General features: G+C 44.4%; 1 protein-coding gene across 4 annotated transcripts in view; it reads left to right on the top strand.

Moving 5' to 3' along the window:
• The window catches only part of nid2a (nidogen 2a (osteonidogen)), a 182,527-nt gene that overhangs the window by 115,841 nt on the left and 53,560 nt on the right, over positions 1–13,126 (top strand). For all 4 annotated transcript variants that reach the window (XM_086003173.1, XM_086003172.1, XM_086003171.1 and 1 more), the window contains exons 22-24: positions 1,247–1,492; positions 6,272–6,517; positions 12,792–13,037. In XM_086003173.1, the coding sequence (XP_085859299.1) occupies positions 1,247–1,492; positions 6,272–6,517; positions 12,792–13,037 (738 nt within the window). The remainder of the gene's footprint in view (positions 1–1,246; positions 1,493–6,271; positions 6,518–12,791; positions 13,038–13,126) is intronic.

Here is a 13,126-nt window from a genome sequence, read left to right as displayed (position 1 = left end):
CAGCAGGCCAATTAAGGGCCACCCGGCAACAGGTGATGTCACAGACTGAAATTTCATCTGTCAAGACGTCTTGACAGATGAAATATCAGTGTTTCACAGCTGTTTGAAGCTGTCAAACACTGACAGTCTGACTTCTAACCTGAGTCCTTCTACGCAGACTCAATTAGAACTCTCACCGGCAATGAAAGCTGAAGGCTGTCACTTTTGACAGCTCGCAGCCATTTTGCTTTCAGTGCCAGCTGAATGATGGACTCCCGAAACCTAGAGGAAGAAAGGCTGTTAAGGTAAGTACAGGTCATTTAAACTTCTTTACACACTTTAGACACACCAAACACACTTACCTTTGCACTCATGCACCCATCACTCACCTGAACACCGACATCGCGACCCCTCCAAGTCCTTCAACCTGACGGCCCACCTGCTCTAACTTGCCGTGGTTTGGAGCCATCGGGAATCCCACACGACACCCCTCAAAATAGGGATTAGGCTAAAAACTGCCCAGGCAGTTAATTGGCACTAATCCCTTCCCGCCTCGGGTCGGCGGGTCCCAGTGCGGGGCGGGTACCCGCCTCCTTTGAAACTTATGTGGAGGCGGGTTTTGGGCGGGATGGTGTCGGGACCCCCGAATTCGGGATTTTAGCCCCCCGCACGCCTAAAAGCCCGCCTCACGGCACACTGAAAATCTAGGCCTTACTCTCTCTACAACTTGTTAAGAAAAGCTTAGGATCTTTATATTCTATTTCTCATGAACGCTGTCATTGATAATTAATTATGGCATGAAAAGTGTTATTGTGAGCAAGACCCCCAGAAAAGATGTATTTCCTTCAAAACGACAGATGCCAACTATGTTCATCCTGTCTTCCATTGTTCCACTTCTTATCTCAAAACTGTCTTGGCTAACTATTTACCAATGTGGCCATGGAAACAAATCAAGAGACACAAATCTTATACATCCTGTTATTTCAGCAATCACCTAAACCACAGTGTCGGCTAAATTGTACCCTGATAAATCAAACCCTAATGCATCCTGGGAATGAACAGCTTTTAACCTTTTCATTAAGTAAAAAGAAACCCAAAACACATTAATCATATGAGATTAAACCAAATACTAATCCTACTTATATATGTATACACAACTAGGGTACCTCACAGCAGTGTGCAAGAAGAGACATCACATGGCCCAATTTCAGAGTTTTTACTTTTAATTTGTAATCGTTTCAAAACCAGCTTCGTTTTCTTTGATCAGAATCCAATGAACATCCAAAGACTCCTTGTCAACGGCACCGAGAGAGACTACAAACAGAGTTGAACCTACATGAATCTCAACCTCTTATTGGAATTCACATCCCTGAGTGTGATGAAGAAGGGAACTTCAGGCCTATGCAATGCCACGGCAGTACAGGCCACTGCTGGTGTGTGTATGAAAACGGACAGGAAATTCCAGGGACGAGGACACCACCTGGAACTGGTCAACCACGCTGTGGGCTGCCAGGTCAGTCAGTATTTTAAATATGTAAAATGACCAGCATTGTAGCGAAAGTGAGGAGTTCAAAGAGTCTTCCATTTTTTATAGTGAGTGTAACTTGGAAATTGGTGAAGCCCCTCTGTGTAATTCATAGAAGTTGATTGTTATGGAAACAGATAATTTGGGATCTGTTATCTCCTGTAGCTATGAAGTGCTTATCACTATTGATTGACATTGAGCTATAGGTATTACTGGTTAAAAAAAAGGCCTGAACACATTTATTTGCATCCAAAAGGCCTGATTATCCTTCCTGATTATTCCTCCCTCTGCCATCAGTCTCTTCTGTTGTCAACCATCTCAGAATACCTTTTGCATCCTTCATTTCTCCTGATCTCCCTTTACCTCTGCTGTTTCTCTGGCTTCCTTGTTCTCACCAAATTAATTCCCCATTGATTCAGATTTTCAACCTGGGAAAAGTGTGGGTATGTCTTCACTCTAAGATTCAGAAATAGACACAATGAGCAAACAGGTAAGCACAAAGGATTAAAATTGAAAAGAGACCATCAGAGTAAGAAAAGAAATTTTTGTTTTTTTTTGTTTAAGTGTTCCAGTCTCTCTTTCTCCTTTGTAATTGGATATTTTCTACATCTCTTATATTTTTATCATTCAATAATCCTGTGACATAAAATCTTTGTCCCCAATTTAAATTTTCTCCACAATCACACTACAACATAAAAATAACCTACACAAATCACATACTATCAAACAAAATTCTTTCCAATTACACTCCAGGAAGAAATTCCTGCGAGCTACTGCTGGTGTAACAGTCCCTCACAATAAACTCTCAAAAAGTAACATTTATCAGATAACACACAAACAAAAATCTAGGGTTGTGACTGGGATGAACTATACAACACTAGTTGAAAATATTAAATTCTGGTGGGTACATGTGTATCCCTGGTGGTGATAGTGTGGAGATGCCGGTGTTGGACTGGGGTGGACAAATGTAAGAAGTCACACAACACCAGGTTATAGTCCCAACAGTTTTATTTGAAATCACAAGCTTTCGGAGCGCTGCTCCTTCGTCAGGTGAAGTGGAGAGATGCATAAAGACACAGCTTATATAGTCAGAGAATAATGCCGGATGTTTACAGGTAATCTTTCTAACTGCCATTTATCACACCTCAGCAGAGAGATAATCACAGCAATCAAAGGTGTGAATGGTGTCCAAACAGGTTAGTCAGAAAAACATTACATCAAAGAACAATGAGGTGGGGTCACAAGGGGTCAAATGTTGCAGATGCTGGGGTCTGTATGAAAAACAAAAAACAGACAAAAAAACATTTTTTTTTGCTGGAAATCACAGCAGGTCCGGCCGCATCTGTGTAGAGAGAACAAGCGAATGACGATTCGAGTCTGGATGACCCTACGTCAGGTGGGGTTACATGTAGCGTGACATGTACCCAAGATCCCGGTTGAGGCCGTCCTCATGAGTGCGGAACTTGGCTATCAGTTTCTGCTCTACGATTTTGCGTTGTCGTGTGTCTCGAAGGCCGCCTTGGAGAATGCTTACCCGAAGATCGGAGGCTGAGTGTCCTTGACTGCTGAAGTGTTCCCCGACTGGGATGGAACACTCCTGCCTGGTGATTGTAGCGCGGTGTCCGTTCATCCGTTGTCGCAGTGTCTGCATGGTCTCGCCGATGTACCATGCTCCAGGGCATCCTTTCCTGCAACGTATGAGATAGACAACGTTGGCCGAGTCACATGAGTATGTACCATGTACCTGGTGGGTGGTGTCCTCACGTGTGATGATGGTATCTGTGTTGATGATCTGGCATGTCTTGCAGAGGTTGCCGTGGCAGGGTTGTGTGGTGTCGTGGTCGCTGTTCTCCTGAAAGCTGGGTAATTTGCTGCGAACGATGGTCTGGTTGAGGTTAGGTGACTGTTTGAAGGTGAGTAGTGGAGGCGTGGGGATGGCCTTAGCGAGGTGTTCGTCGTCATCGATGACATGTTGAAGGCTGCGAAGAACATGGTGTAGTTTCTCCGCTCCGGGGAAGTACTGGACGACGAAGGGTACTCTGTTGGTTGTGTCCCGTGTTTGTCTTCTGAGGAGGTCTATGCGATTTTTTTGCTGTGACCCGTCGGAACTGTCGATCGACGAGTCGAGCGTCATATCCCGTTCTTACGAGGGCGTCTTTCAACGTCTGTAGGTGTCCATCGCGTTCCTCCTCGTCTGAGCAGATCCTGTGCATTCGCAGGGCTTGTCCATAGGGGATGGCTTCTTTAACGTGGTTAGGGTGGAAGCTGGAGAAGTGGAGCATCCTGAGGTTGTCCGTGGCTTGCGGTAGAGTGAAGTGCTGAGGTGTCCGTCTTCGATGGAGATTCGTGTGTCCAAGAATGAAACCGATTCTGAGGAGTAGTCCATGGTGAGTTTGATGGTGGGATGGAACTTGTTGATGTTATCGTGTAGTCTTTTCAGTGATTCTTCGCCGTGGGTCCATAGGAAGAAAATGTCGTCGATGTATCTGGTGTATAGCATTGGTTGGAGGTCCTGTGCAGCGAAGAAGTCTTGCTCGAACTTGTGCATGAAGATGTTGGCGTATTGGGGTGCGAATTTGGTCCCCATGGCTGTTCCGTGTGTTTGGGTAAAGAACTGGTTGTCGAAGGTGAAGACATTGTGGTCAAGGATGAAGCGGATGAGTTGTAGGATGGCGTCTGGAGATTGGCTGTTGTTGGTGTTGAGTACTGAGGCTGTCGCAGCGATGCCGTCATCGTGGGGGATACTGGTGTAGAGTGCCGAGACTTCCATCGTGGCGAGGAGTGTTCCTGGTTCAACTGGTCCGTGGGTGCTGAGTTTGTGTAAGAAGTCTGTAGTGTCGCGACAGAAGCTGGGGGTTCCCTGTACGATGGGTTTCAGGATGCCGTCGACGTATCCAGAGAGGTTCTCACACAGGGTTCCGTTGCCTGATACAATAGGACGTCCGGGTGTGTTGGCTTTGTGTATCTTTGGGAGGCAGTAGAAGTCTCCCACATGGGGAGTACGTGGGATGGGAGCGCGTAGGATGCTTTGAAGGTCTGGATCGAAGGTCTTGATCAGTCTGTTGAGTTGGCGGGTGTGTTCTTTGGTCGGATCTGCGGGTAACTGTCTGTAGTGTTCCTGGTTGTCCAGTTGTCAGTATGCTTCTTTGCAATAGTCCGTTCTGTTCTGTATGACGATGGCTCCTCCTTTGTCTGCTGGTTTGATGACGATGTTGCGGTTGGTCTTGAGAGCGTGGATGGCGTTGCGTTGTGCTCGGGTGACATTCTGGACTGTCTTGTGAGTGCAGCTGGTGAATCTGGCGTTGATGCATCTCCTGACAGCTTGAGCATACATGTCAAGCTTAGGGCAGCGACCCTCCGGAGGGGTCCAATTTGACTCTTTCTTCTTCAGTTGCTGCACTGCGGATCCCTCTGTCTGCTGTTCCGGATCATTGGTTGTCTCATTGGGTTCGCTGCTGACATCTTGGGATTTGTGGAAGAGTTCCCGGAGCCTCATTCTCCTGATGAATTCCTCTGTGTCTGCCGCGAGACCGATGGGATCCATTTTGGTGGTGGGGCAGAAATTGAGCCCTCGGCTGAGAACTTCAATTTTGTCTCGTTGAAGGGTGTGGTCGGACAAGTTGACGATGGACTTCCCTGTGGTTTCAACCGTGGTACCGGGGAAGGCTTGGTTGCTGCTGGTGGTGATGCCGAGTTTCTCAAGCTTCCTGTTCTTGGTGTGCATGTAGGCAGTGTAGTTCCGTTGCCTCGTCTGTTTGGCAGTGTCTCGTAGCTGGTCTGCTGTGTCCTGAGCATGGTTTCGAGGTTGCGGCGTCTGCTGTAGAGCTGGTGTACGAGATGGTTGAGGAGTGTGCGAGAGGTACGACGGCAGAGTCTCTCAGCGTAGTCTGTGTTGTAGGTCGACTTGAGTGGGTTCATGATCTGTAGTCCTTTCGGGATCTTGTCTGCTTTCTTGCATCTCTGTAGAAACTTGATGTCTGTGTCGATATGCGCGAACTTCTTGGAGATCCTCTCCACTTTGAGCCGGCAGTTTGTGGTGTTGATAGTAGCCAAGGTGTGGAGATGCCGGTGTTGGACTGGGGTGGACAAATGTAAGAAGTCACACAACACCAGGTTATAGTCCCAACAGTTTTATTTGAAATCACAAGCTTTCGGAGCGCTGCTCCTTCGTCAGGTGAAGTGGAGAGATGCATAAAGACACAGCTTATATAGTCAGAGAATAATGCCAGATGTTTACAGGTAATCTTTCTAACTGCCATTTATCACACCTCAGCAGAGAGATAATCACAGCAATCAAAGGTGTGAATGGTCAAATGTTGCAGATGCTGGGGTCTGTATGAAAAACAAAAAACAGACAAAAAAACATTTTTTTTTGCTGGAAATCACAGCAGGTCCGGCCGCATCTGTGTAGAGAGAACAAGCCAACGACGATTTGAGTCTGGATGACCCTACGTCAGGTGGGGTTACATGTAGCGTGACATGTACCCAAGATCCCGGTTGAGGCCGTCCTCATGAGTGCGGAACTTGGCTATCAGTTTCTGCTCTACGATTCTGCGTGATAGAATTTGGATCAATTTGAGGTGATGAATTAATAATATCACAGGTGAAATGCATTTAAAGTATATTGGCTTAGGTGTGTTTTCTTTCCTATAAACAGCCTGGTGACATCACACAGTGTACAAGGAGAGATGTTAGATGACCCAAAGTGAGAGATTTGCACTTTTAATTTGTAATTGTTTCAAAACCAGTTTATTTTTGTTGGATTAGAACCCAATGAACGTCCAAAGACTGCTTGTGAACAGCACCGGGAGAGACTGCAAACAGAATTGAGCCCACATGGATCTCGACCTCTTACTGGAATGCACATCCCTGAGTGTGATGAAGAAGGGAACTTCAGGCCTATGCAATGCCATGGCAGTACAGGCTACTGCTGGTGTGTGTATGAAAACGGACAGGAGATTCCAGGGACTAGGACACCACCTGGAACCGGTCAACCACGCTGTGGGCTGCCAGGTCAGTCAGAATTTTAAATATGCAAAATGACCAGTGTTGTAGCAAAAATGAGGAGTTCAAAGAGGCTTTCATTTTTTTAAAGTGAGTCTGACTTGGAACTTGCTGAAACGCCCATGTCTAATTGATAGAAGCTGATTATCATGGAAACAGTTGGTTTAGTCATCTGTTATCCCCTGTGGTTATGGAGTGCCTATTAATGTTCACAAGGTCTTAAGATAATTAAAGATGAGGGAGGTAAATCAGCTCATCTTAATTTATTGGTCCAGAGAAATCCTAATTTCCTTCCCCATTTTAGCATCAAATTTTCCTTAATTGATTCCAGAATGTTTTCCTCCACTACTCTAGAAATTTATTTCACACATTGATCATTCTTAGCGTGAGGAAGAATTTCCTGATATCTGTTGTAAACTTAACCCTCCCCTCCCCTTTTTTTAGTTTGAGCCTTTGTTCCCCTTTTCTACTCCTGCAATTTTATTTCAAATAATATTCAAAGTTAACTTTTTCTCTACCCTTAACAATCTTATGTACCTCTAAGGTCACCTCTCAGTTGTTTCCTTTTCATCCTGAAAATCCCAAGTTTTTCCAGTCTTTCCTCATTATCAGATGGCTGACATTGTGGAACAGCTTTGTAGCTCTTCTTTGCACTGCCTGCAGCGCTCAACTGTCTTCCTTATGTCTTGACCACAAGAACTGGATGCAATATTCATGGTGCGGTCTGACTAATGCACTGTAAAATTTGATCACGACCTCCTTGGACTTACATTCTACTTTTTTGACTTTGTAGTTCAACATTCAAATGGCTTTGTTGACTGCAGTTCTGCATTGCTTGAATGTGCCTAGTGTTGAGTCTACTACAACTCCTAAGTGTCTTTGAACATTTTCTTTGGCTATTTCAACACTACTCATGGAGTACAAATGTCATCCTTTTTTTTCTTCCTATCTGTAGCACTTTATCTTTGCCAATCAATCCCTCGCACCTTTCCCATCAGTCTCTTCTGTTGTTAACCATCTCAAAACATCTCGTGCACCCTTCATTTCTACTGTTCTCTCCTTTCCACTGTTTTTCTGGTTTCTTTATTCTCACCTATTAATTTACCAGCAACTCAGATTTTGCAGCCTAGGGAATGTGGCAGTATATCTTCACTCTGAGGGTGCGATCTTGCCAGCCCTGGGGAGGCGGGTATGGAGGTGGGACTGCCGGGAAAATGGCAGAATTTGGGGCGGGTGCCCTACCCGCCTCCGTGCCATCTTGCCAGGAGGCAGGTAGCCGACCCACGCCTGGTCCCGTCTCCTTGGAGGCGGGAAGGGGATTACAGCCAGTTAACAGGCAGATAAGAGGATTATCCCCATTTTGCCCACACAAGTGCGGGCTTCCCGAATGCTCCAAACCCCGCCAGGGTCATTGAGGTGAGTAGTGGGTCTGCGGGGGTCGGAGGGGTGCAAAAGTGCACTGTGAAGGTAAGTGATGGGTGCAAGTGTGGAGAGGTTAGTGTATATGTGAGATAAGTGGAAAGTGTTAGAAAAAGTTTACTTACCTTTGTTTCTTCCTGCAGACTTCAAGAGTTGGGTATGCGGAGAGTCTCGCACCTCCGCGGCAGAGATGACAGATGGCCGTTGCATTCTCCAATTCAACAACCATCTAATTTTTGCAAAAGAAAAAGGTTTGATGAGGTCAAGACCTCATCAAACTACAGAGAATATCAGTGTTTAACAGCTTCACACAGCTGTCAAATAATGACAGTTCATCTGTCAAAGGTTTTTGACAGATGAAACGTCATACACTGACGTTCTCTGTAACGGGCTTTCCCTTAATTGGCCTGCTAAGCCCAACAAAGTCAATCAAGGGAAAATAGCATGGGTTGGCCAGAAGTTGGAGGTGGGACTGAAACCCGACAAGTGGGAGTCCTGCCTCCAAAAGCTTCCCATTGGCAAAATCCAGCCCTAAGATTCATAAACAGATACAATGAACAATACAGGCAAGAATAAAGGATTAAAGTTAAAAAGGGAACATCAGACAACTAAAGCAAAATGTGAAATCAATATTTTTATCATGAAACTTTTTTCCTGCTTGTCATAAAAGTTTGTTACTTTTCTTCCTCAATACTAACTGTTCCAGTCTCCGTAGGTAATTTTAGACTTCGCTGTCTGGGCAGCAATCTGTCTGAGTGGATCTCCCGTCCTTTACAGAAGCCGTTCAATCTTCGTTGCATTGATTTGAATGGGATAAAAATCAGGCAGGTTCTAAAATGAGCGGGTGATCAACTCCACCAGATTACCACCCAGGTGGTGAAGTTGAAAATTACCCCCTCTCCCTCTTTCTCCTTTCTAGTTATTTGCTGCACTTGTTATATTTTTGAAATTCAACAATCATGTAACAAAATCTTTCTTCCCAATCACATTCCAGTCATAAAAAAGCTACACAGTGGATTCTACCGAACAAAAATTATTTCCAATGGCAATCCAGGAAACAAAAAATTCTGCGAGACACTGATCACATGACAGTTCCTCACCCACCTCACTATAAACTCCCAAAGTAAAATTTATCAGAAAAACACACATTCAACTCTAGTGTTGTGTCTGGAGTTAACTATATGGGGTAGATTTTAAGTTTCAGACATCCAAACAGGGAAGCTCTCCAGCCACCTCCCCACCCTCATGCCAGGAGCCCACAGGCTGGAGCCATTTCGAGGCCCAGACCTCAAATAAATAGAACTGGCGAGTTGCCCGCCCCAAACACGTGTCCTGATGCATTGAGATGGTGCATTAAGAATATCATGCATAAGAACATAAGACGTAGGAGCAGGAGTAGGTCATTTGGCCCCTCGAGCCTGCTCCGCCATTCAATAAGATCATGGCTGATCTGATCTTGACCTCAACTCCACTTCCCTGCCCGCTCCCCATAACCCTTGACTCCCTTACCTTTCAAAAATCTTGTCTATCTCCACCTTAAATATATTCAATGATCCAGCCTCCACAGCTCTTTGGGGAAGAGAATTCCAAAGATTCACGACCCTCTGAGAGAAGAAATTGCTCCTCATTTCCGATTTAAATTGTAGGGGGGCATCTATTACCTGGTTTATGGTAACATACCTGGCCAGCAGCCTTTTTGCCTGCTGCACTGTAAACCAATTTTAACAGCGGTTCCGAATCGCTACCCCACCTTTCAGTTTTGACTGGAGGACTTACAATTAATGATGTTAAAGCGGACAATTGGTTTGGATATGAGCAAAGTCAAAATTTATTAAACTAAAGAACCATAATCAAATATTAACTATACCACACGAACATAGTAAATGCAACAAAAGTATATAACAAGGGGGTACACACGGCAAAAACGAGGGATACAATGGCTACAATGTTATTTAAACAATCTTAGCAATTCCCTTAAATCACCACCCCAAACTCCTTGCTAGGTTGTCTTGTTTAGGAGTCAGAACACTCTGCTCACCTGTGATCCAGTGAAGTAAAAAGAGACCCGATAGCTTCTCAGTAGCTATCTTTTATACCTGTTGCTGCTGCTGCTCTGGCTAGAAAAATTCCCGCCTAAAGTTCCAGTACACAAACAAAAGGACTGTGATTGGTTGCTGAATTGCTTGTTTAAACATAGCCAGCCATAATCGGCCTTGGGTCAAGTGGGCAACTCCTGACCTCCCTGGTTTGATTTACAGGTCTTTCATTCTGCTGCCGTTCTGTCTGACCAGTACACAAAAAAGGGACTGTGATTGGCTGCTGAATCATAGCCAGCCATAATCGACCTCGGGTCAAGTAGGCAACTCCTGACCTCCCTGGTTTGATTGACAGGTCTTTCATTCTGCTGCCATTCCGTCTGACCAGTACACAAAAAAGGACTGTGATTGGCTGTTGAGTCATAGCCAGCCATAATCGACCTCGGGTCAGGTAGGCAACTCCTGACCTCCCTGGTTTGATTGACAGGTCTTTCACACAAACACATTACAAGCTGTAAACCTCTGTGTTTGACCGGGCTCCAAAGCACAAGCCTTAAAAGATGTTCCTTCTCAATGTGTGTGAATACTTCCCCAAATTTCCTTGACTCTGTTGTAGTCTAGTCCAGCAGTCTTTCGTGGCTCTGAACATGCTTCAAAACCTTGATCTGACCCAGAGGCAATTCAAAAACACATAAATCTTCATCCACGATGTGGACCAATGTTTCTCTTGTTTTCAGGGGAATTTTGCGAAACTCTTACAAATTGGGTGCCCCTTATTCTGAAATTATGCCCCCTAGTTCTAGATTCCCCCACAAGGAAACATCCTCTCTGCATCTACCCTTTCAAGCCCCTTCAGAATCTTATGTTTCAATAAGATCACCTCTCATTCTTCTAAACTCCAATGAGTATCGGCCCAACCTGCTCAACCTTTCCTCATAAGACAACCCCTTCATCTCCGGAATCAACCTCGTGAACCTTCTCTGAACTGCCTCCAATGCAAGTATATCCTTCCTTAAATAAGGAGACCAAAACTGTACACAGTACTCCAGGTGTGGTCTCACCAACGCCCTGTACATTTGTAACAGGACTTCCCTGCTTTTATACTCCATTCCCTTTGCAATAAAGGCCAACACACAATTTGCCTTCCTAATTACTTGCTGTACCTGCATGCTAACTTTTGGTGATTCATGTACAAGGACCCCCAGATTCCTCTGTACCTCAGCATTTTTGTAATCTCTCCCAATTTAAATAATAATTTGCTATTTTATTTTTCCTACCAAAGTGGATAACCTCGCATTTTCCCACATTAAACTCCATCTGACAGATTTTTGCCCACTCACTTAGCCTATCTATATCCCTTTGGAGATTCTTTGCGTCCTGCACACAATTTGCTTTCCCACCTATCTTTGTATCATCAGCAAATTTGGCTACATTAAATTCGGTCCCTTCATCCAAGTCATTAATATAGATTGTAAATAGTAGATGCCCCAGCACTGATTCCTGCGGCACCCCACTAGTTACAGTTTGCCAACCTGAAAATGACCCATTTATCCCGACTCTCTGTTTTCTGTTAGTTAGCCAATCCTCTATCCATGCTAATATATTACCCCCAACCCCGTGAGCTCTTATCTTGTGCTGTAACCTTTTATGTGGCGCCTTATCGAATGCCTTCTGGAAATCCAAATACACGGCATCTGCTGGTTCCCCTTTATCCACCCTGCTCGTTATATCCTCAAAGAACTCTAGCAACTTTGTCAAACATGATTTCCCTTTCATAAAACCATGCTGACTCTGCTTGACTATATTATGATTTTCTAAATGTCCTGCTACCACTTTCTTAATGATGGACTCCAGCATTTTCCCAATGACAGATGTTAGGCTAACTGGTCGATAGTTGCCTGCTTTCTGTCTCCCTCCTTTCTTAAATAAGGGTGTTATATTTACGGTTTTCTAGTCCACTGGGACCTCTCCAGAATCCAGGGAATTTTGGTAGATTACAACCAATGCATTCACTATCTCTGCAGCCACCTCTTTTAAGACCCTAGGATGCAGGTCATCGGGTCCAGGGGATTTGTCTACCTTTAGTCCCATTAGTTTGCCGAGTACTTTGACTCTAGTGATAGTGATTGTTTTAAGTCCCCCCCCCCCCACCACCCCAATAACCCCTTGATTATCCATTATTGGGATGCTTTTAGTGTCTTCTACCGTGAAGACCGATACAAAATATTTGTTCAAAGTCTCTGCCATTTCCCTGTTTCCCATTATTAATTCCCCAGACTCGTCCTCTAGGGACCAACATTTACTTTAGCTACTCTCTTCCTTTTTATACACCTGTAGAAGCCCTTACTGTGTGTTTTTATATTTCTTGCTAGCTTACTCTCATAAGCTATCTTCTCTCTCTCTATCATTTTTTTAGTAGTCCTTTGCTGGTTTTTAAAAATTTCACAATCCTCTGGCCTTCCACTATTCTTCGCAACATTGTATGCTTTTGTTTTCAATTTGATACCGTCCTTTACTTCCTTACTTAGCCACGGATGGTTCATCCTTTTAGTCTTTCTTTCTCACTGGATATATCTTTGCTGAGAGTTATGAAATATCTCCTTAAATGTTTGCCATTGCTTTTCTACAGTCTTGCCCTGTAATATATTTTCCCAGTCCACTTTAACCAAGTCTGCCTTCATACCTTTGTAATTACCTTTGTAATCATGTAAAGTGTATGTTTTCTTTTCTATAAGCAGACTGGTGATGACAATTTCATGACCTAATTTGAGTGACTTGTACTTTTATTTTGTAATTTTTATTAAACCAGAATCTTTTTGTTTGATTAGAACCAATTGACCATCCAAAGACTGCTTGTGAGCAGCACCGAGAGAGACTGCAAACAGAGCTGAGCTTGCATGGATCTCAACCGCTTATTGGAATGCATGTCCCTGAGTGTGATGAAGAAGGGAACTTCAGGCCTATGCAATGCCACGGCAGTACAGGCCACTGCTGGTGTGTGTATGAAAACGGACAGGAAATTCCAGGGACTAGGACACCACCTGGAACCGGTCAACCACGCTGTGGGCTGCCAGGTCAGTCAGTATTTTAATTAAGCAAAATGACCAGCGTTGTAGCAAAAATGAGGAGCTGAAAGAGACTTTCATTTTTTTTCATAAAAGCT

The sequence above is a fragment of the Somniosus microcephalus genome, chromosome 12, assembly GCF_052327205.1.
Source record: "Somniosus microcephalus isolate GS21.2 chromosome 12, FLI_Smic_1.0, whole genome shotgun sequence".
NCBI classification, from domain to species: domain Eukaryota; kingdom Metazoa; phylum Chordata; class Chondrichthyes; order Squaliformes; family Somniosidae; genus Somniosus; species Somniosus microcephalus.
Note: the sequence above shows the minus strand (reverse complement) of the source record. Positions and strands in the feature narration are given on the sequence as shown.